Genomic DNA, 24,538 nt, shown 5'->3' with positions numbered 1-24,538 from the left:
TTCAGTGACTGATGTACAAGAACACCTAGATCTTGTTGTGCTTCCCCTTTTCCTAACTTGACTCCATTTAGATAATAATCTGCCTTCCCGTTCTTACCACCACAGTGGATAACCTCACATTTATCCACATTAAACTGCATCTGCCCACTCACCCAGCCTGTGCAAGTCACCCTGCGTTCTCATAACATCCTGCTCACATTTCACACTGCCACCCAGCTTTGTGTCATCAGCAAATTTGCTAATGTTACTTTTAATTCCCTCATCTAAATCATTAATATATATCGTAAACAGCTGCGGTCCTAGCACTGAACCCTGCGGTACCCCACTGGTCACCGCCTGCCATTCCGAAAGGGACCTGTTAATCGCTACTCTTTGTTTTCTGTCAGCCAGCCAATTTTCAATCCATCAAAGTTGCTGGTGAACGCAGCAGGCCAGGCAGCATCTCTAGGAAGAGGTGCAGTCGACGTTTCAGGCCGAGACCCTTCGTCAGGACTAACTGAAGGAAGAGTGAGTAAGGGATTTGAAAGTTGGAGGGGGAGGGGGAGATCCAAAATGATAGGAGAAGACAGGAGGGGGAGGGATGGAGCCAAGAGCTGGACAGATGATTGGCAAAAGGGGATACGAGAGGATCATGGGACAGGAGGTCCGGGAAGAAAGACAAGGGGGGGGGGGACCCAGAGGATGGGCAAGAGGTATATTCAGAGGGACAGAGGGAGAAAAAGGAGAGTGAGAGAAAGAATGTGTGCATAAAAATAAGTAACAGATGGGGTACGAGGGGGAGGTGGGGGAGGTGGGGCCTAGCGGAAGTTAGAGAAGTCGATGTTCATGCCATCAGGTTGGAGGTTACCCAGACGGAATACAAGGTGTTGTTCCTCCAACCTGAGTGTGGCTTCATCTTTACAGTAGAGGAGGCCGTGGATAAGCATGTCAGAATGGGAATGGGCCGTGGATAGGCATGTGTAGGATGGACAAGGGAGTTGTGTAGGGAGCGATCCCTGCGGAATGCAGAGAGGGGGGGGTAGGGAAAGATGTGCTTAGTGGTGGGATCCCGTTGGAGGTGGCGGAAGTTACATGCCCTTACACTTCCTCCCTTACCACCATTCAGGGCCCCAAACAGTCCTTCCAGGTGAGGCAACACTTCACCTGTGAGTCGACTGGGGTGATATACTGCGTCCGGTGCTCCCGATGTGGCCTTTTATATATTGGCGAGACCCGACGCAGAAGACTGGGAGACCACTTTGCTGAACATCTACGCTCTGTCCGCCAGAGAAAGCAGGATCTCCCAGTGGCCACACATTTTAATTCCACATCCCATTCCCATTCTGACATGTCTATCCACGGCCTCCTCTACTGTAAAGATGAAGCCACACTCAGGTTGGAGGAACAACACCTTATATTCCGTCTGGGTAGCCTCCAACCTGATGGCATGAACATCGACTTCTCTAACTTCCGCTAGGCCCCACCTCCCCCTCGTACCCCATCTGTTACTTATTTTTATGCACACATTCTTTCTCTCACTCTCCTTTTTCTCCCTCTCTGAATATACCTCTTGCCCATCCTCTGGGGGTCCCCCCCCTTGTCTTTCTTCCCGGACCTCCTGTCCCATGATCCTCTCGTATCCCCTTTTGCCAATCACCTGTCCAGCTCTTGGCTCCATCCCTCCCCCTCCTGTCTTCTCCTATCATTTTGGATCTCCCCCTCCCCCTCCAACTTTCAAATCCCTTACTCACTCTTCCTTCAGTTAGTCCTGACGAAGGGTCTCGGCCTGAAACGTCGACTGCACCTCTTCCTAGAGATGCTGCCTGGCCTGCTGTGTTCACCAGCAACTTTGATGTGTGTTGCTTGAATTTCCAGCATCTGCAGAATTCCTGTTGTAATTTTCAATCCATGTCAGTACTCTGCCCCCAATACCATGTGCCCTAATTTTGCCCACTAATCTCCTATGTGGGACTTCATCAAAGGCTTTCTTAAAGTCCAGGTACACTACATCCACTGGCTCTCCCTTGTCCATTTTCATAGTTACATCCTCAAAAAATTCCAGAAGATTAGTCAAGCACGATTTCCCCTTCGTAAATCCATGCTGACTCGGACCGATCCTGTTACTACTATCCAGATGTGTCATAATTTCATCTTTTATAATTGACTCCAGCATCTTTCCCACCACCGACGTCAGGCTAACCGGTCTATAATTCCCTGTTTTCTCTCTTCCTCCCTTCTTGAAGAGAGGGACAACATTAGCCACCCTCCAATCCACAGGAACTGATCCTGAATCTATAGAACATTGGAAAATGATTACCAATGCATCCACGATTTCTAAAGCCACCTCCTTAAGTACCCTGGGATGCAGACCATCAGGTCCCGGGGACTTATCAGCCTTCAGACCCAACAGCCTATCCAACATCATTTCCTGCCTAATATAAATTTCCTTCAATTCATTCATTACCCTAGGTCCTTTGGCCACTATTACATCTGGGAGATTGTTTGTGTCTTCCCTAGTGAAGACAGATCCAAAGTACCTGATTCAACTCGTCTGCCATTTCCATGTTCCCCATGATAAATTCACCCGCTTCTGTCTTAACTATTTTTTTTCCTTTACACATACCTAAAGAAGCTTTCACTATCCTCCTTTATATTCTTGGCTAGTTTACCTTCGTACCTTATTTTTTCTCCACGTATTGCCTTTTTAGTTACCTTCTGTTGCTCTTTAAAAGTTTCCCAGTCCTCCGGCTTCCCACTCATCTTTGCTATGTTATACTTCTTCTCTTTTATTTTTATACTGTCCATTACTTCCCTTGTCAGCCACGGCCTCCCCTTAGGATCTTTCTTCCTCTCTGGAATGAACTGATCCTGCACCTTCCGCATTATTCCCAGAAACACTTACCATTGCTGTTCCACTGTCATCCCTGCTAGGGTATTGTTTCATTGAACTTTGGCCAGCTCCTCCCTCATAGCACCATAGTTCCCTTTGTTCAACTGTAATACTAACTCTTCCGAGTTTCCCTTCTCCCTCTCAAATTGTAGATTAAAACTTATCATATTATGGTCACTACCTCCTAACGGCTCCTTTACCTTGAGGTCCCTGATCAAATCCGGTTCATTGCACAACACTAAATCTAGAATTGCGTTCTCTCTGGTAGGCTCCAGTATAAGCTGTTCTAAGAATCCATCTCGGAGGGACTCCAGAAACTCCCTTTCTTGGGGTCCAGTACCAACCTGATTCCTCCAGTCTACCTGCATGTTGAAGTCCCCCATAACAACTGTAGCATTACCTTTGCGACATGCCAATTTTAACCCTTGATTCAACTTACACCCTACATCCAGACTACTGTTTGGGGGCCTGTAGATAACCCCTATTAGGGTCTTTCTACCCTTAGAATTTCTCAGTTCTATCCATACTGACTCTACATCTCCTGATTCTATGTCCCCCCCTCGCAAGGGACTGAATACCATTCCTCACCAACAGAGCCACCCCACCCCCTCTGCCCATCAGTCTGTACTTTTGATATGACGTATTCTCTTGAATATTCATTTCCCAGGCCCTGTCCATTTGAAGCCATGTCTCTGTTATTCCCACAACATAAGGCTCAGAACTTTTTTTGAAAAGATACGATTCATTCTCTTCAACTGACATTTGGGCCTAGAGACTTGTGTCCAATGAGTACTCATTCAAGCACTCAGATAAAGCTGAGACAGGAAGATTTTGTTTCTTTTATATACACACTAACTTATTATGAATTGGAATAAACTGACTAAAAGTAGAGGAAGCAGACACAATGGGCAATTTCAGTAGTGAAAGGCTTAACCATGCAGAGGGAATGAAAGTTGAATCATATGATCTGAATCATAGCCTTTCCACAATTTTGGTGTGATGGGCCAAATGGCCTAATTCTGCTCCTATATCTTATAGTCTTATGGTCTTATGATATTTTCCCCACGAAAGGAATGTAGAAGCACAGAGCAAGGGTTAAAAAATTGAACACTTAAAGACGGAAGTCAAGCTAAATTTCCTATGCCAGTTCTGAAATGAGCATGATTGTACTGAGGTAGCTATGGGGTTAAGTGTATTCAAGTGTCGATCTTTGAACGACAGGGGAATAGAGGTTTGTGAGTTGGGAGCAGGAAAATGGAGATGAAGCTGACACTTTTGAGGGGCTGTATTACATATTTATTCTGTACATTTATTTATAAAGATGAAGATTCTATTTGTTACCTTAACACATTAATTTATCCCATTTGTTGCCCTGTTTCCTAACCTACTCTGACAGTTTTATAGTTTTATGCACATATAGAACACAGTCACTCTGTTCCTGGATTCTTATTGATGCTTAATACCCAGATTCAAAATTAAAATCCAAATGGAATCCACTTCTGTTGTCTGTCCTTGCACAATTTCTTATTTGAATAGTAACTTAAAAGAAAATTGTTCTGTTTATTTGTGATTTTTATATGATTATTTTGCTGTCTTAGTTTTAGATTTTGAGGATGTAGTTGAAGTAGTGGACAGGGAAGTGTCTAATCATGTTATTTGTATGGATTTCCAGAAGGTACTTGATCAAAATACTCATGAGGCAAACAAATGAAGTTGAAGCTCATGGGATTGAAAGTAATTTATTGACCTGACCTGGTCTAGAAATTGATTGAAGAGCAGGAGGCATATTGTGGGGATAATGACTAATTACTAATGTTGGCAGGATGGGAGCAGTGGCATACTACAAGGGGGTCTTCTGGCAGCAACCCAAGACTCTATGAAATCTCAGACCTTAATGGGATAGATATCCAAAAATTAGTAGCATTGTATACAGTGTAGATGGAAATATAAACTGACACACCACATCAGTTTTATTTGTTTAATGTGTGGAGGGCTGTGTACCAAAGAGGATAATTCAGATGTTCCCAAACCGGAAACCACAGATGAATAAGAGATCAATTTCTTAATGAAGTCTAGGACTGCAGTATTCAAATCAGGTGACCCTAACCTTCACAGGAAATTGAGATATGACTTCCATAAAACTACCAATTATGCCAAGAGTCAATACGAGTCCAAAATCAAGTCCCAGACAAGCTAAAAGTTGTGTAATGCTTACATGCTACAAGACAAAGTCACCAACAACAGCACATCCCTTCCCCATGAGCTTAACACATTCTATACACATTTTGAACAAAGGGGATTGGAATGTCATCCACCCCGACAGCTTCCAATGCACCTGAACCCACTGTCAACCACTCTGAATGTAATATCTGTCTTCTGGAGAGTGAACCATAGAAAGCAACTGGGCTGGATGGTGCCCCTGGCTGTGTCATTAGATCCTGCACAGATTGGCTGGCAGGGATATTTACATAAGTTTGTAACCTCTCTCTGCTTTATACTCAGTTTCCCATTTGCTTTAACAAGACCACCATCATCCCAGTCCCAAAGAAAAACAAAGTAATGTGATGACTATCACTTAGTGGCTCTTACATCGACAATCATAAAAGAGTTTCAAGAGGCTGGACATGGTATGCATTAATACCAGCCTCCCAGACAACTTTGACCCACTGCAATTCACCCACTGCCAAAAGAGGTATATGGCAGATGCCATCTCATTGGCCCTACATCTCTGGAGAATCTGAACAGTAAAGACACCCACATTAGACTAATGTTTATGACCACAGCTTGGCCTTCAATGCAAAAATTCCAAGTAAATTCATATCCAAACTCCTAGATGTGGGACTCAACACCTCCCTTTGCATTGGAACCTTGACTTCCTCATTAATACACCAGAGTCATTAAGGATAGGCAACAACACTTCACTATGTTTGTCCTCACCACTTCTGCCCCACAGGATTGTGTCTTAGGTCCCTCACTCGATTCCCTATACACACACACAACTGTATGGTCAGATTCTATTCTAACTCCATCTACAAGTAGGCAGATGATATTATTGTAGTGAGCCATACCTCAAATAATGATGAGTCACAGTCATCACAACAACCTTTCTCTCCACGTCACCAAAACAGCTGGTCAATGACTTCGCAGGGGGAGGGGGTTGGTGCACATACTCCTGTTTACATCAATGGGGCTGAGGTCAAGGGGGTTGAGAACTTCAAATTCCTAGGAGTAAACATCACCAATGACCAACCACACTGGCAGCACAGCCAAGAAAGCTCATCAGTACCTTTACATCTTCAGGAGGCTGAAGAAGCATCTTATCCAGATGCATCATGGCTTGATATATTGTGGGGCAGCTCAGCACATCTCTCAAACCTCTCTCCCCTCCATGGACTCAGTCTACTTGTTGCCTGAGTAAAGTAGCCAGCATAATCAGCAACCCCACCCATCCCAAACATTCTCTCTTTCCCCCCTCCCATCAGGCAGAAGATATAAATGCCTGAAAGCACATACCATCAGACTCAAGACAACTTCTACCCTGCTATAAGACCATTGAATGGTTCCCTAGTACAATAAGATGGACTCTTGACCTCACAATCTACCTACCTCATTATGACCTTGCACTTTATTTTTTACCAGCACTGTACTTTCTCTGTAACTGTAACACTTCATTCTGTACATGGTTACTGTTTTAACTTGTACTGTCTCAATGCACTGCTGTACTGAACTGATGTGCAGGGACAATATTCAAGACAAGTTTCTCACTTATATTATTTCAAGATGCAAAAACTGTAACAGGACCACGAGACTGCATCACCTAATTAAACCTATGTGACCAATTTACCTACAAATCTGCATGTCTTTGGAATGTGGGAGGAAACCAGAGCAAGAATTGAACCCAGGTTGCTGATGCTGGAATAACGTTACACTAACCATGGTGTTACCAAGCCATACATGTGACGGCATAAACCAAATAACTTATTTTACCACCCCTTTACCATGAAAACCATAGAGGGGAAGTCATAAAACACTAATTTAGTTACAAATGCAGTATTACACCTATCTGTGATCACCACAGTTTAGTAAAATGTGAATTTCTCAAAAAATAATATAGGATTTAGGTAAAAATACATAGGGAAACTTATCTCCATATAACCATAAGACATAGGAAAAAAATTATGCCATTCAGCCTGTCGAGTCTGCTCTCTTTGTGGAAGAATTGAAAATCAAAGGACGCAGAAGAAAATAACCAAAACCAACAAGAAAAATATTTTGAAGGACTGAATACTATCTTTGATAAATTTGCCATCAGAGATATGAAGGCAGATTTGATTATGACTTTCAAAATTAGATCAGTACTTGAAAAGGAAGAAAGCTCACGGTTAATAGAAAAATGACAAGCACAGGGACCACCTGCACTACTTTTGAGAGCTGGAACCTGAAGTGTCAAATAACCTCCTGTGCTGCCACAATTCTGTAAAAATACATCATCATTCTAAAAATTAAATCAAAAGTTGAAGTTAAATACATATATACCTCTTCTATTTGAATCCTTTTTGCAAGTTCATCCAAGGAAAGTGAATTGTCATTGAATTGCAGTAACTCTTCAGTGCCATTCCTCTGACTGGATGAGATGTTGTGTTCAAAGCTGGAAAGTCCTTCCATGTTTTCATCACCTTGCTTCTCTACATCTTCACGTGATATCTGACACTCACTAAACTCCACATGGCTCTGAATTTCCTGCTCCACTTCTGAACCCATCTGTTGATAACTTTTATTCATTTCACTCAACACACCTGCATGATTTTGTTTTGCTGTCCGCCCATCTGCCTCCATAGTTCCTTCTGAGTCACTTATATTCTGTAGATTCCATGAGTCTTCATGCACGCAATCACTGGAATTACTTCTAACATGGTTTTGCAATACATAATTGCTATGTTTTGGCATCGTTTCACCATTTGTAATGAATTGTACAGTTTTGCTGCACTTCAAATTAATCTCCTCACTCTCTTCAGTAGTTTTGCCAGCAAGTGTTAAATTGTCTTGTAGGTTATCTATATCCTCATGATGAAATAGAGCAGCATTTGTAACAACCTGCGTCTCACACTCTGTCTCAATTGCTTTTGTAGTACTTGGTACATCCTTGCAAGGTGTTGTGGCATGTGGCTGAAGGCAGATTTCATCTGTTTTGATGTTTTCAGAATGCAAGTGTTCTGCCTCAACATCAGAACGTATCCTGGATTTTGCCCTTCCAGCTTCTATTTGCTCCTCTGGTGATGTTCCAGCAGCATACATTGCAGGCTCACTTGAACAGGATTTGCCAACCAGCACTGCAGCCTGTAAAGGTACAGTGGGCTCTTCTTTCCCGTCTTCCATCATTTCCAATAATGCATAATCATATTTTGCAGTTTGCACTTCTGTACCAAGAAGTTGGTCTGTAAAACCTAAAAACAGAGTATAGAAACACACATTTCATTAGAGCTTGCTGACAATACTTGCTGCAGAGCCTTTTAAAAATTGATATGGTTGGTCTCTGAATCGTTATCTCTGAGTGAAATCCCATCTGCCAATCCTGGCTCTGTTCCATTCAGTAAGCAGACACAAGTGACATTAAATTTTAATGATTTTTTATACATTATCTGTTCAGCCTTCCTGAGGCTGATTGCACTCACATGATTACGACCTTTGTACGTTTACTAACAATTACCAATTTGCAGTGAACTCGATTTGGCAAGAAACTACATTTCATTAGATGTAAAGAGCAATTTCACTAACTTCAACAATCATTAATGAAGCAATGGAATTCCAAAGTTATGTTTAAGTACAACTGCAAGATTAGCACTTCCTGTTACAAAGTATAAATATTAAAATACTGTAGGTCTGCTAAATATTATAACCTTTTATTTCCTTCTCATTGTTAAAAATAAAAAATGTGTCAATAATAAAAAAAAAGTCAAATTCTATGTTTAGGGTAAAGAAAGGAATTTTATGGAACTGTAAATCAGCACCAGGAAAAGCAATTGCATCTTCTCATTTCTCAGCTTTTTCCAACAACAAAATTTGCAACTGCATGCGGAAGAGTGGGTTTCTGAAACAGCACATTATTTTAACTCAAGAAAATAGTTCAGAACATGAATGGGAAAAGAATTACTGGGGTAATCCTTTCTAGAGCTTTAAGTGTCACTTCAGAGGACATGCGATTTAGAAATCACTCAAACTTCTCTGCTGCATCCTTCTTCCAAAAAGACATAGCAAAAAACACATCACCGTGCTTTTTGACATCTGGGTAATATGGATGTGTGTCAGTGTCAAATTCAGTTTGGTAACATTTTCATAACATTTTCCACTTAAAAAGAGCTTTGTAGTTACTGTAGTTACTGCAGTTTCCCATGCTAACAATTTAGATTTATACACTCTGTGGCCACTTTATTAGGTAGACCTGCTCCTTAATCCAATTATGTTGCGGCAACTCAAAGCATAAAAGCACGCAGACATGCTCAAGAGGTTCAGTTGTTGCTCAAAGCAAACATCAGAATGAAGAAGAAATGTGATCTAAGTGATTTTGAGTGTAGAATGATTGTTGGTGTCTGATGGGGTGGTTTCAGTATCTCAAAAGCTGCTGATCTCCTGGGCTTTTCATTGCCAACAGTATCTAGAATTTACAGGCAATGGTGTGAAAAACAAAGCAAAACATCGAGTGCCAGGCAAAAATTCACTGTTAATGAGAGAAATCAAAGGAGAATGGCCAAACTGGTTCAAGCTGACAGGAAGGTGACAGCAACTCAAACAACCATGGGTTACAACAGTAGTGTGCAGGAGAACACATCAAAATGCACAACACATCAAAACTTGAAGTGGATGGGCTGCAGCAGCACAAGACCATGTTCATACACTCAGTGGGCACTTTATTAGGTATACGAGTTACCTAATAAAGTGGCTACTGAGCATATTTTGCTTGAATTGCTCAGTTCTTCCATATTAACCAAAGAGAAAAATAATCCAAATAATTTTGATCAAACAGGACTCATTCTTCAATCACTTACTTCTGAGGAATTTATTTCAGCCAAACTAGAATGTAAAATCAAACACTTCCCTTTCAAATTAATTAGTTTTAGTTAATAGCCTCTTAATCTGACCATTTTAGTAATAGACCTGCAATATGCTTAAAACTACATTGCTGAAAGGGAAAATAAATGACATCTAATTAATGATAAATGCTCCAAATATGACTGAGGATTGTGAAAGTGAACCGACTCTAGTCAGAAACAAATAAAACACTGATTTCACTTTCCTTCAGTTGTTTTTTCCATTAAAAGAACAGCATGAATTTGGTGGAAGGTTGAAAGTAATTAGTGAAATCAAAGAACATGAGATTAAAAGGTTGACTTCTCAAACTTCCACTAATTCCCCACCTCCCCCTCATACCCCATCCATTATTTAGTTATTTATATACACATTTTTTTCTCTCTCTCTCTCTCCTTTTTCTCCCTCTGTCCCTCTCACTATACGCCTTGCTCATCCTCTGGGCTTCCCCCTCCCCGCTTCTTTCTCCCTAGGCCTTCTGTCCCATGATCCTCTCGTATCCCTTTTGCCAAACAACTGTCCAGCTCTTGGCTCCATCCCTCCCCCTCCTCTCTTCTCCTAACATTTCAGATCTACTCCTTCCCCTCCCACTTTCAAATTTCTTACTAGCTCTTCTTTCAGTTAGTCCTGACGAAGGGTCTCGGCCCAAAACGTCGACTGTACCTCTTCCTAAAGATGCTGCCCTGCCTGCTGCGTTCACCAGCAACTTTTATGTGTGTTGCTTGAGATTAAAAAACAATGACCTGCTCATTCAAAATGATTACAGTTGAAATTTTTTTTAAAAAACGATGGACTCATCAGATCAAGCAGCATCAGGGAAAGAGAAACATAGCTAACAATGCAAGTCAAAAAGCTTTTGTCGGAACTTGGAAAGAGTAATCAAGTTAAGACCACAGGGAGGGTGCAGAGGGAGATGGTTATGACAAAGTGAAGATTTCTGATAGCAAGGTCTGAATTGTCTTTGGCATAATCTGTAAACTGTGCCATCTCATCTATGGATTAATGGAAGCTGTCAGGGAGGGAGAACATAGCCATTCATAAATCTAGGAAATAAGGGCATAGATAGTGAAAACACAGATGCCAGAATGCAAAAATTGAAAAACACAGGTCTGCAGGAAATGCCCAGCAAATCAGACTGTGCTAATGAAGAGAGAAACAGTCAATGTCACAGATGGATGAACTGACCTGTTCCAATGGAGACCGAGGAAATGAGTTACCTTAAGTTGTAGAATTTAAAATTCTGTCCAGAATGCTGCAATTTGCCCACATAGAAGACAAGGAGTTGTTCTTCAAGTTTACATTAGGCCTTGTTATAACAGTGCAGGAAGCCACAGATAGATAGGTCAGGGTGGGAGTTAGATGGAAAATTAAAGTGACAGGCAAAGAAAACTCAAATTAAATGTATGTGCTCCACAAAGAAATCACCTAATCTGCCTTTATAGAAGAGACCAGACTGTGAACACTGAATGTGGGTGAGATTGGAAACTCTGCAGTTAAATCACTGACTGTGGAAATAGTTTTGTATTTTTATTTCTGATTTCCAGCATTTCCATTTCAGCCAATTTTCATTACCTCGGATCCATTCTCCTCTGCAACCCGTTAAAGATATTTACATACTTGAAGTGTGGTGGAGAACATAATCTGGACTATCCAGAGGGTAAAAAGGTTTCAGATAACTTCCCTGGCTTTTAATAAATTTCCCTATTTATGATGTCCAAGATCCTAGAAATTCTACTAGCACTCAAAAGGCATCCTGCCACCTTGAAAGACTTATTAACAGAAAATGCATGACTTGCTCATTCCATGGTTCTTTGAAATGAGCTATTAAATCTGCATTGACTCACTCCCTCTTTTCTGCCGGAAAGTGTCACCTCACACGTCTCTGTATACAATTTAGTCACTTATCTTCCTGCTCTGCTGGAATATGTTCTCTTGTAATTGACTGGTCTTTTGTTTGCCTTATTTCTAAACATTGAAATGTTCCTGTGTATTACAATAGCCATCAATATAAATCAAAATTACCCACCATCCCAGAACTAGATCTCAGTGGACATCACCATTTACCCTCTTCCAGTCTGGAAAAATAACTATTCCCATGATGTGCTGCTTTCTATCTTTAATATAATTTTGATCCAAGCTGACACTGAACCTCCTATTCCATGAACTTTAACCTTATCAGCCAGTCTTATGTGGGACTTTTACAAATGCATTTTAAAAATTCACATCAATCACCATCTTCCTTTTGGTAAAAACATGATACAATCAAACATGAATTTACGAACCAGTGCTCTATCCATAATTAACTTAAACCTCTCCATAATGCCAGTTATTTTTTTCTGGATGATGGTTTTAAAAACCTTGCTTGTCAGTGACTTGCATTAGTGTTCTTAAAAATATTCTTGATCAAAAGTGTCATATTTGCAACTCTAATCCACTGGTATCCTGTTACCAGGACGTCCATTTAGAACAGAGATGAAGAGGAATTTCTTTAGCCAGAGGGTAGTGAATCTGTGGAATTCATCGCCACAGATGGGTGTTGATGCCAAGCCATTGGATATATGGCCAGTGGAGTTTGATAGATTCTTGATTAGTAAAGGCATCAAAGGTTACAGGGAGAAGGTGGGAGAAAGGGGTTGAGCGGGATAATAAATCAACTATGATGGAATGGCAGAGCAGACTCGATGGGCCAAATGATCTAATTCTGATCCAAGACAATGGCAAACCTTCTGTACAAGACAGCTTAGCTACTCTGCATAGCCAACATTCCCAGAACATCTGGCTTATCAAGTTTCAATTCATTCATTACCTCTACCATTTCTGTTTCCACGCTTATTTTTCCCAAGTAAATATTCATCACATTGAGTCAGAGTACTTCAGCACAAAAACAGGCGCTCTGGCTCACCTAATCTGTGCAGATCCATTAACCTGGCTAGCCCCATTGACCTGGACTCAGACCATAGCTCTCTATACCTCTCTCATCCAGATTTACCTTAAATGTTGAAATCAAACCTGCATCCATCACTTGTGCCGGCAGCTTGATCCACACTCACCACCTTCTGAGGGAAGAAGTTTCCCCTCATGTTCTCCTTAAATATTTCACCTTTCACTCTTATTCCATGACCTCCTGTTGTAGTCTCACCCAACTTCAGTAAAAAAAAAAGCCTGGTTTCAGCTATCCTATACTTGTACCCCTCCATTTTGTATACCTCTATCAAATCTCCATTCAGTCTTCTGTGTTGCAGGGAATAAAGTCCTAACCTTTTTAGCCTTTCCTTATAACTTGGGTCCTCAAGTCCCAGAAACATCCTTGTAAATATTCTCTGCACACTTTCAATCTTTCTTGTAGGTAGGTGACCAAAACTGCACACAGTATACCAAAGTAGGCCTCACCAACACATTATACAATTTCATTTTTTTTTTAATTTTATTTTTATTTGGATAAGGAATTCACAAATATCATGTACTTTTTTCACACATATAACCTTTTCCATTTTTTTATATGTATAAAACTACAATTATTTATACATTCTTAAGTACAAAGCCAATGTCTAATTCAATTTACTAACTGTTCTTCAATGCCGTGACCGAATCTTCTTAACCAACCTCCCATACAGAACCTTGTCAAAGACCTTGCTGAAGTCTATGTAGACAACATCTACCACCTTGCCCTCATCAATGTTCCTGGTAATTTGCTTGAAAAATTCTAAACTCTGTCTCTGCTAAGGGCCCTGCAATTTCTGCACTAGTCTCTCCCAGGGCTCGAGCGAACACATTGTCAGGCCTTAGGGATTTACCCACCCTAACGTCCCTCAAGACAGCAAACACCTCTTCTGTAATCTGTACAGGGTTCATGACCTCGCTGCTGCATTCCTCGCTTCAATAGACGATGTCCACCTCCCGAGTAAACACAAATACAAAAAATCCATTTAAGATCTCCCCCCATCTCTTCCAGCTCCACGTATAACTATTACTCTGGTCTTCCAGAGGACCAATTTCATCACTTGTTATCATTTTGCTCTTAATATATCTGTAGAAGCCCTTCAGATTTTCCTTCACTCTGTCTGCTAGAGCAATCTCATGTCTTCTTTTAGCCTTCCTGATCTCTTTCTTCAGTATTCTCCTGTATTTCTTATACTCAAGTACCTCATTTGCTTCTGCTTATGTATACCTGCTATGCCCCTCCTTTTCTTACCCAGGGTCGAAATGTCTCTCAAAAACCAGGAATCCATAAACCTATTCTTGCCTTTCCTTCTAACAAGAACATACAATCTCTGTACTCTCAAAATTTTACTTTTGAAGGCCCCCCCCTTCCATTCACACATGCCAGATCCTTTCTGATCCCATCAAAATTGGCCTTTCTCCAATTTAGAATCCCAACCCCAGGATGAAAAATGTCCTTTTCCATAATTACCTTGAAACTAACAGCATTATGATCATAAGATACAAAGTGCTCCCCTACACATAAACATCTGTCACCTGTCGTGTCTTATTCCCTAATAGGAGATCTAGTATCACACTAGTTGGGACTTCTATGTATTGATCAGTGAAACTTTCCTGAACACATTTGACAAACTCTTTCCCACCCAGCCCCCTTACAGTATCAAATTCCCACTCAATACGTGGAAAGTTAAAATCGCCTTATGTTTCTTGCAACAGTCTGCAATCTCCCCACAAATTTGCTGCTCTAAATGTCGTGGGTGGTTTATAATCCAATTAATGTGGTCATACCTTTGTTATTCCTCAGTTCTACCCATGATGCCTCACTAGATGAGTTCTCCAGTCTGTCCTGATTGAGCAATGCCATGATATTTTCCCTGATTAAAAAAGCCACTCCTTCTCCTTTAATCCCTCCCACTCCGTCATGTCTAAAACAACGGAACCCCAGAATATTGAGCAGCTAGTCCTGTCCCTCCTGCAACCAGGTCTCACTAATGGCTACAATGTCATAATTCCTCGTGCTGATCCATGCCCCAAGCTCATTGTCTTTTCCTACAATACACCCTGCATTGAAATATATGAAGCTCAGAACATTAGTCCCACCATGTTTAATCTTTTGATTCCTGACCTTGCACGTAGGCTTAACAAAATCTTTCCACAACCACTTCACTCTCTGTTCTACTACTCTGGCTGCTATCCTCTTGCAACTCTAGTTTAAAGCCCATGCAGCACCAGCAAACCTTCCCGATAGGATATTAGTCTGCCTCCAGTTTAGGTGCAAACCGATCCTTCTGTACAGGTCCAACCTTCCCTGGAAGAGAGCCCAATAATCCAAGAACCATCAGGTAGGAGGTACAGAAGCCTGAAGGCACACTCAGCAATTCAGGAACAGTTTCTTCCCCTCTGCCATCCAATTTCTAAATGGACATTGAACCCATGAACACTACCTCATTTTTCAAAAAAAATTTCTTTTTTGTACTTTTTAATTTAATTATGTAATACACATATACATACTTAATGTAATTTATTTATTTCTATATTATCATGAATTTCATTGTACAGCTGCCGCTAAGTTTACAAATTTCATGACATATGCTGATGATATTAAACCTGATTCTGAGTCCTACACCAGCTCCTTAACCACATGTTAAACTGTAAAACCTTCCCATTTCTGGCCTTACTACCATGTGGCATGGGTAGCAATCCCAAGATCACAATCCTGGAGATTCTGTCTTTTACATGCTAAGTTAACTCACTGAACATACTGTGTAGGGCCTCATCACCCATCCTACCCACGTCATTGGTACCAATGTGGACCACGACCTCTGGCTGCTGGACTAGTTATTAGCCTTAGCCCGTGGCCTTGAAGCAGTTATCAATTTTTGTCGAAATAGATTCCAGCTTTTAATTTCTGCTTATTACCCTGTATTGCTACCCTAAATTATCCTCTTTAGTTAATTTTCTTCTTCACTTCCCCTTTTAAAAAAAACTGCATTCTTAAAGAACTGTTTTGTACAGTTCTTGCTTTAAGAATTCATCTGACATGCATCATATATTAAACATAGTCTGAATCACTCCCATCGCTCAGACTCTAAGCTACAGTCACCCTACCTTCCCTTGTGAGAATATACCTAACCCATACTTGAAATATCACAATCGTCCATTGTTCCAAAATTGATTTTCTGCCAGCCTCTGATTTAATTTCATCCTGCTACATTCCATCTAAGGTACACCCTATCCTCGTTATATGCGTCTTCAGACAATGCGGATTCACAGTTATGCGTCGAACCTATTTCTACCAACCTCTCCTTATCTGTGTCCAAAACTCAGTTATGCAAGGCTGTTTGGACAAGAAGCACCGCTTTCCCGCCAATACAAGGCACTTGCGCATGCCTGTCTCACTCCCGCCAGTCTCGCATTGGTTTTGCCAGCGTGTGGACGTGCGATCTTGCGCTTAAACTTTTGTTGTCATTACCTACAGTGCACTGATTTTGTGCTTGAAATATTTAACTATGCCTCCTAAGCATCCTATGTCAAGTCCTGGGCCATCAGCCAAGCGGCGGAGAACCACTTTAACACTTGAAAAAAAGCTGGAAATTATAAACAGGGCTGCGTCGGGTGAAGGTAACACAGCTCTGGGACGCTACTTCGGCCTGTGTGAGTCCACGATCAGAAACAAAGAAAAATACTGAGAAAATAAAAAGTGCAGTGATTGATTCATCACAAGTGTCTTCAAAGATTGTCACCAAAGTGTGTAACCCGATTATGACAAAAATGGAGAAAATATTGAGTTTGTACATTGAGCATGAAACAAAGAAAAAAACAACACTCAGTTCCGATCATCTTCATCTGAAAGCTTTGGAAATTTATGGTCGCCTTTGTTCAGCGGCTAGTGAGGAAGTGTCAAGTGATATTGTTAGCTTTAATGCAAGTAGGGGATGGTTTTCCTAAGTTTGTTACTCGTCACAGGCTTCACAACTTAGCTGTGCGTGGTGAGCAAACTAGTGCTGATCACGAAGCTGCTGAACGCTACCCTTTGCAGTTGCGGGCTATGATAGCTGAGTTAGGCATCACACCAAAACAGGTGTTTAACGCAGACCAGACTGGGCTTTTTTGGAAGCGTATGCCGAAATGCACTTACGTAAGTAAGGATGAAAAGACTGCGTCAGGTTTCAAGGCAGCAAAGGATAGGTTGACTCTGCTTATGTGTTCCAATGCCGAAGGAGTCTGTAAGATGAAGCCTCTCTTAGTTTACCATTCACTAAACCTCGGTGCTCTTAAGGGTTTGAGTAAGAATACGTTTCCTGTCCACTGGGCAGCTGCCAAGCAAACAACCCTCACCACTTTCTTCAAACCGGCGTCATCTCCTGCTGCGGGCAGTTCTGAGAGTTCTGCGAGTCTTCCTTCACCCCTTGCTGTCCTTGATGATCCTGACGACCCACAACCATCCACCTCATCCATGTAAAGCTGCCCAACACCACAACAACCACTCATCTCCCAAAGCCAACACACCTGCCACTGTTGATGAGTACTGTACACCCTAGTATGTTAACTTTCTATGATTTATTACGTTGAATATTACCTTAAATTGATGAAACATAATACGAATGTTGCCTTGTGGTACTGCTTCTGTGTCATATTGGTATGAAAATGTGAATAAGTTACAGATAAAATATATTTAGGAAGCCTCCAGAACGCATCCCTATTTTCTCTATTTAAATAATTATTCACATTATGCACTTTCCATACTATGCGTCGACTGCAAGGAGCGTATCCCCCACATAAAACGAGGATACCTAAGTTTTAACTTACTGTAGAAGCTTTATTTCAGATTGCTGATTGCTCTTCACTATTGCTTATCAAAACCTAGCTCTTACCTCGCTGCTGTTGTCCACCTCATTCACGAGCAGCAAATCCAACAATGTCTCCTTCGCAGTTTAGCTGTCAACATACTGGTAACCACGATACTTATTTGAGATTTCAGAAATTCCTCCCTTTCCTACACTCTAACATTATCCCAATCAATATTTAGACAATTAAGGTCCTCGTCAACCTCATCATTGATTTTACTTTAGAAAATGTGGTCGTCTCCAGTATCAAATTACAACCTTAACGTATGTGATTGGTATACAATTACAAACTAACAGATGTCAAATATAGATTGCAACTTGATACTAACTACTTTTTCTTTGAAATATGAATTACAAATAGAACACTCTTTAACTAATAGTCAGTAACTAAGTGAAAAAAAGATATACTCAACATTACTCTATGCTCATAAAAATGACCAAGAAAACATTCAAAAATTGTTATAACTTAACAATACATGGATATAAGATACAATTTTACATGATATTTTACAATCCCCATTCTGGACAAAAATTGATTAAATAATATCACAAAATAAAAATAGCAAGCATGAACAATACAATTAAATCTCATACATCGCATTTTCATGGATTTATCCATCAATAATATTCAAAACATGCACTGCAAAATGTTCATTTATATTAAAAAAATTTAAAAGTAATGCATTGAAATCATTGGGAAACATGGTCCAGATTTTACAAGGAAATGGAATCACAGGTATTTCCCCACTGAAATCAGTTCTCCTGTTCGTTTGTAATAAAATATGGAGGTCAAAAGAACACAAAAAGCATCTATTTGTTCCATGATCAAGTCTTCCTGCTTTTGGCATTTTTAATTAAGAAATCAATACTCTAAATCAGATCAGGCATAGCATTCACAGGAACTCTGAACCCACCATGATGCTGAGCTCTTCTTCCACCGCCTCTGTCTCCAAGCTCCTTCTTTGGCAAGAATTCCCACCCTGCACTATGAGCTCTTCTCCCACCTCCAACCCTCACCCTCTTCTCGGACACCTTGCTTTGGTTCTCTGTCTGTTCTGGATCTTTTACATCCCTACCAGCCGATGAGACATCAACTGGCTTGATTTCAGCACTCCTTTCTCCTCCCTCCTCCTCAAACATTATCCCCTTTTAATGTATTGTCTTCTAATCTCTCTGCACCAATCCCAACCCTATCATAAAACCCGCAAAGGGTTGCTGTTGTAGTGTGTCGGACTGTCCTCTATCTTGCTGAGGCCAGGTGGCAAATCTCAGACACATCCTAGTACTTACTCCTTGAAAAGGACCATCAAAAAATTGTCTCTGACACCATCACTAACCTCATCGACTCTGGAGAACTCCAATCCACTGCCACCAAACTCATAGTTCCTTTACCCCACACTGCTTGTTTCTACCTTCTACTCAAGACCCACAAATCTGCTGGCTTCAGCCCACTGAACTCATGTCGGCAAACCTTGATTCCATTCTGTTCCCCTTGGTTTAGTCCTTTTTCACCTACACCCACAACACTTCACATGCTCTCGATCTCCTCAACAACTGTCAATTCCCTAACCCAGACCACCTAATTTTCAGTATGCATGTCTTGTCCCTACATACTTCTATCCCCCCATCAAGAAGGCCTTAAAGCTCTCCACTTCTTTCTCAACAAGGATCCAACCAGTTCCCCTCCATCACCACCATCATCCATCTGGCAGAACTGGTCCTCACCCTTAATTTCTCCTTCCGCTTCTCCCACTTTCTCCAAACTCAAATCGTAGCCTTGGCCACCTGCACGAACCCAAGCTTTGCCCCAACTTTTCGCTGCCTATGTAGTACTGTCTATGTTCCAAGCCTTCCCTGGTAATGCTCCCCAACTCTTCCTACGCTACACTGATGACTGCACTGGTGCCTCTTCATGCACCCACGCTGAACTCATTAATTTCATCAACTTTGCCTCCAACCTCTATTCTGCCCTTAAATTCATTTGGTCCATTTCTGACACCTCGCTCCCCTTTCTTGATCTCCCCATCTCTGGAGAACAACTGTCTAACAATATCTTTTATAAACCCACCAATTCCCACAGCTATCCTGGCTATTCCTCTTCTCATCCTGTCTCCTGTAAAAATCCTATTCCCTTTTCTCAGTTCCTTCATCTCCGCCACAGTTTTGTTTTTTTGCTCCTGATTCTGACAACAGAAGTCGCTTGTGTGTCTCTGGCCTTAGAGTGGTCCAGATAATGATTTGAGCAGTTTAGCAACTTATAGGTGTTAAGCTTGCTGGAGTTTATAAGAATGGGGTGGGGGGGGGTGAATCTCACTGAAACATATCGAATATTGAAAAGCCGAGATAGAGTGGATATGAAGAGGAAGTTTACTAAAGTGGGCGAGTCGAGGACCAGAGGGTATAGCCGCCGTAGCCAGAGGGTGATTAATCTGTGGAATTCACTGCCACAGACAGCTATGGCGGCAAAGTCATTCGGTATATCTACAGCAGAGGTTGGTAAATTCTTGAATAGCAAGGACATCAAAGGTTACGGGAAGAAGGCAGGAGAATAGGATTGAGATGGATAATAAATGACCAATCATGGAATGGTGGAGTAGACTCAATGGGCCAAAGTTCTTTCTTCCATTCTCAACCATATGCAAGTACATAATATTAAGCATAAATCTTTGTTCTTCTCTTCCTATATTGTGTGATAAAAGTGAAAGATACACTTGTACTGTATTATTTTAATTCAGCCAGCAAGCAAACATATCCAAACATATCTAAATCTCCCATTAACTTGTCAAGAATAAAGAACAATGTCTGCATTAAGTAACTAAGTTATTCCCAGCCATAGTGGAAATGACTGGAACTTGTTAATATGTTAACTGGTATGTTAACGAAAATATGTTAACCAGTTTGCAAAGATGCCTACCTTCAAGGCATATGATAGACATTTAAACCCTTCATATTAATACTGTTTATAAATAACAAAATCTTACTCAAGCATAAGTAATAAAATGTAACACTTCATTAACTTATTCAGAGATTGTAAAAGATATTTTTAATGCACTTTTCTTTTGCTGCACCTATTCTAGCCACATAAGTGTCCTCAACATTTTCATGAGACCTTAAAACCATAAGATATAGGAGCAGAAGTAGGCCATTTGGCCCCTCAAATCTGCTCCATTCGATCAAGTGCTGATCCAATTCTTCCAGTCATCCCCTGCCTTCTCCCCATACCCTTTGATGCCCTGGCTAATCAATAACCTATCTCTGCCTTTAATGCACCCAATAACTTGGCCTCCACAGCTGCTCATGGCAACAAATTCCACAGATTTACTACCCTCTGAGTAAAGTAATTTTTTCGCACCTCTGTTCTATATGAACATCCTTCCATCCTGAAGTCATACCCTCTTGTCCTAGACTCCCCTACCATGAGAAATAACTTTGCCATATCTAATCTGTTCAAGCCTTCTAACATTCAGAATGTTTCTATGAGATCCCCTCTCATTCTCCTGAACTCCAGGGAATACAGCCGAAGAGCTGCCAGATGTTCCGCATACGGCAACCCTTTCATTCCTGGAATTATTCTCGTGAATATTCTCTGAACTCTCTCCAATGTCAGTATATCCTTTCTAAAATAAGGATTCCAAAACTGCACACAATACTCCGAGTGGTCTCACGAGTGCCCTATAGAGCCTCAACATCACATCCCTATTCTTATATTCTATACCTCTAGAAACGAATGCCAACATTGCATTCACCTTCTTCACCACCAACTCAACCTGGAGGTTAACCTTTAGGGTATCCTGCACAAGGACTCCCAAATCCCTTTGCATTTCTGCATTTTGAATTCTCTCCCCATCTAAATAATAGTCTGTCCGTTTATTTCTTCCACCAAAGTGGAAGGCATTTCTTCTATGTTCTGAATGCCTCCTGAAGAATATTTATGTTTATTATATCATGGTGGAAATAAGACTGAGCCAGATTGTGTTGGCAACTAAACAGCAGCTCTGCACCAATGATATAAGAAATAGCCACATGTTGATAGCGAGAAACAAAGCTTCGGACTGCAAGATGTGGTCAAATTAGTTGCACAGAAAAGGAGCAAAAGGAACTTAATGCAGTGAAGTTATGCATTTGCACAGTGCAACAAGATAGTGACAATACAATAAATAAAATTTATTGTATTGGTGTGGAGGAACAAAGATAGTGACAATACAATAAATAAAATTTATTGTATTGGTGTGGAGGAACAAAGGGATCTTGGAATGTTTAAGTACAGATTCTTAAAGCAGTAGGATAAGTGGAACAAAGCATATGAGATGCTTTCCTTGATTGGTACCACTCAAAATATTAGAGCCGGGGTCTGAGCTAAAACTTTATATAACACTAGCTAAGTCACACCTTCAATGCTATATCAGTTTTGTCAGTGATTTATAGAAAGGATGCAATTTCACTTTAGGCTGCAGAGGAGATTTACAAACGTACTGCCGGGAATAGAAAGTTGCAGCTGTAAGGGCAAATTGAATTAGCTAAGTTTGTTTCTTTGGAACAAAGGTGGCTGTGAAATTGAGGAGTCCAGATAAAGAACAAATATTGAGATATCAGAAACTGCAGATGCAGGAACCCGGAGCAAAAAAGTAAGCTGCTGGAGGAACTCACCAGATCAGGAGGGAAATGGTCACTCAACATTTTGGATTGAGACCCTTCATCCAGAGTGGATTATTGGATTATTGATTTTCCTTAGCAGAGTGGTAAAATTCCAGGGGGCATAGAGGAATTGGCAGAAGGATTAGAGGAGAGATGAGAAAGAACATTTTCAGAGGATGGCTAGGATCTGGAATTCAATGCCTGAAAGTGTAGTATAAGTGGACACTGTCATTTTTCATAAATCCTTGATTTAGTACTTGAATAGCTGTGATCTGCAGGACCACAGATCTTGCACCAGAAAATGCCATAGACTAGATAGCTTTCTTTCAAATGCAAACACAAGTCCATGTGTCAGGAAATGAGAGATGAAAAAGATTGAATTTCTCTTGGATGTATTACTTTGTTTACATAAATCACCTGAAAGTTAATTTTATTCCATATCTCCAGTTTTTGGGTATTATTTTTATACTGATTTTTACAATAACTATTTGTGAATTCTGTAAGGGCAAACATGGAAATGTCTGTAGTTTGAAAGGTTTTAAAAATAATTACTTGCTTTCATTCTTAAAATTAAGTTTTCTGACCCTATTTAAATGAATGGTTCTGTAATAGGTGCACCAGCTGTGCTGTAGAGCAGGGGTCCCCAACTTGTTTTGCACCGCGGACCAGCCGACGGCGGGGGGGGGGGGTGCACGGTGTTCAAGTTCACAGTGCGTGACAAGGAATGAGGAAAGGTGCAGCTGACTCACACAATGAATCAAGCAGCTTCCTTTTGTGTGATACCAAATCTAACTTAGCTGTGGACCCTGATACACTCTACAGCAGTGGTCCCCAACCGCAAAACATGTGCTACTGGGAGGAAACAACATGATTTGGCGATATGAAATGATACCAGTCAGCTGCACCTTTCCTCATTCCTTGTCACGCACTGTGAACTTGAATACCCCCCCCTCCACCCCGCCGTTGGCTGGTCCACGGTGCAAAAAAGGTTGGGGACCCCTGCTCTACAGCACAGCTGGTGCACCTATTACGGAACCATTCATTTAAATAGGGACAGAAAACTTAATTTTAGAATGAAAGCAAGTAATTATTTTCAAAACCTTTCAAACTACAGACATTTCCATGTTTGCCCTTACAGAATTCACAAATAGTTATTGTATAAATCAGTATAAAAATAATACCCAAAAACTGGAGATATGGAATAAAATTAACTTTCAGGTGATTTATGTAAACAAAGTAATACATCCAAGAGAAATTCAATCTTTTTCATCTCTCATTTCCTGACACATGGACTGATGATGTGGCTTTGCATTAAGGAAAATTGTGACACAGCCAGTCTTCCAAGCATTCAATTTTTTAATGTCTTCAATATTTTTCAATCTTAATTAACAGAGTATTTCCACTGTTTCAAAAGATGTCTGAACACCAGAAACATTCAATGGAAAGTAAGAAAACTCCTGAGGCTAGCTGGGATTAACATAGCTACAACAGGTAAAATGGCAATCACACAAGAGGTAAATATGAGGTGTGGGCTGCATCAAGGACAATCTGTATAAACATTTCTTCATTTAAGAATACACTTTGTCATTATTAGTTTCTCAGAAGGTACTCACAAAAATGAGAAATTTTGTCTATCAGCTAGAAAGAGCAGCATATGGCAAGGTTTAACAAACCAATGTGAAACAAATGAAAAAAAAAACTATTTAAAAATTAAGATTTTCCTTAACTTTCCAAATTAAAATATTAATGTATCAGAATAGAGTATCATTCAGAAAATGTTTGCATTATACTTTTGTCTGGTGATAACCAAAAATTATGATTTTCTATGCAGGGAGGCAGAAGAAATGAAATTATAGACCAGTTAGTCTGATCTCAGTGGCTCGGAAAGTTGGAGTTCATTATTTAGGATGAGGTTTCAGGGTACTTTGGGGCCACATGATAATTAGGCCAAAGTCAGCATGGTTTCCTCAAGGAAATATCTTACCTGACAAATCTGTTAGAATTCTTTGAAGAAATAACAGGTAGAACAAAGGAAAGTCAGTGGACGTAGCTTACTTGGACTTTCAGGAGGCCTTTGACAAGGTGCCACACTTGAGGCTGCTTCACATGTTCTATCAGTTTATTGTCTCCAGTACAATCAACTACGTGGTGGTGTGCTGGGGCA

General features: G+C 40.7%; 1 protein-coding gene across 7 annotated transcripts in view; it reads right to left on the bottom strand.

Moving 5' to 3' along the window:
- The window catches only part of cnsta (consortin, connexin sorting protein a), a 112,254-nt gene that overhangs the window by 22,813 nt on the left and 64,903 nt on the right, over window positions 1–24,538 (bottom strand). For all 7 annotated transcript variants that reach the window (XM_072264819.1, XM_072264818.1, XM_072264822.1 and 4 more), the window contains one exon: window positions 7,406–8,313. In XM_072264819.1, coding sequence (XP_072120920.1) covers window positions 7,406–8,313 — 908 coding nt within the window. The remainder of the gene's footprint in view (window positions 1–7,405; window positions 8,314–24,538) is intronic.

The sequence above is a fragment of the Mobula birostris genome, chromosome 8, assembly GCF_030028105.1.
Source record: "Mobula birostris isolate sMobBir1 chromosome 8, sMobBir1.hap1, whole genome shotgun sequence".
Taxonomy (NCBI): Eukaryota; Metazoa; Chordata; class Chondrichthyes; order Myliobatiformes; family Myliobatidae; genus Mobula; species Mobula birostris.
This window is presented reverse-complemented; position numbering and strand designations above follow the sequence as displayed.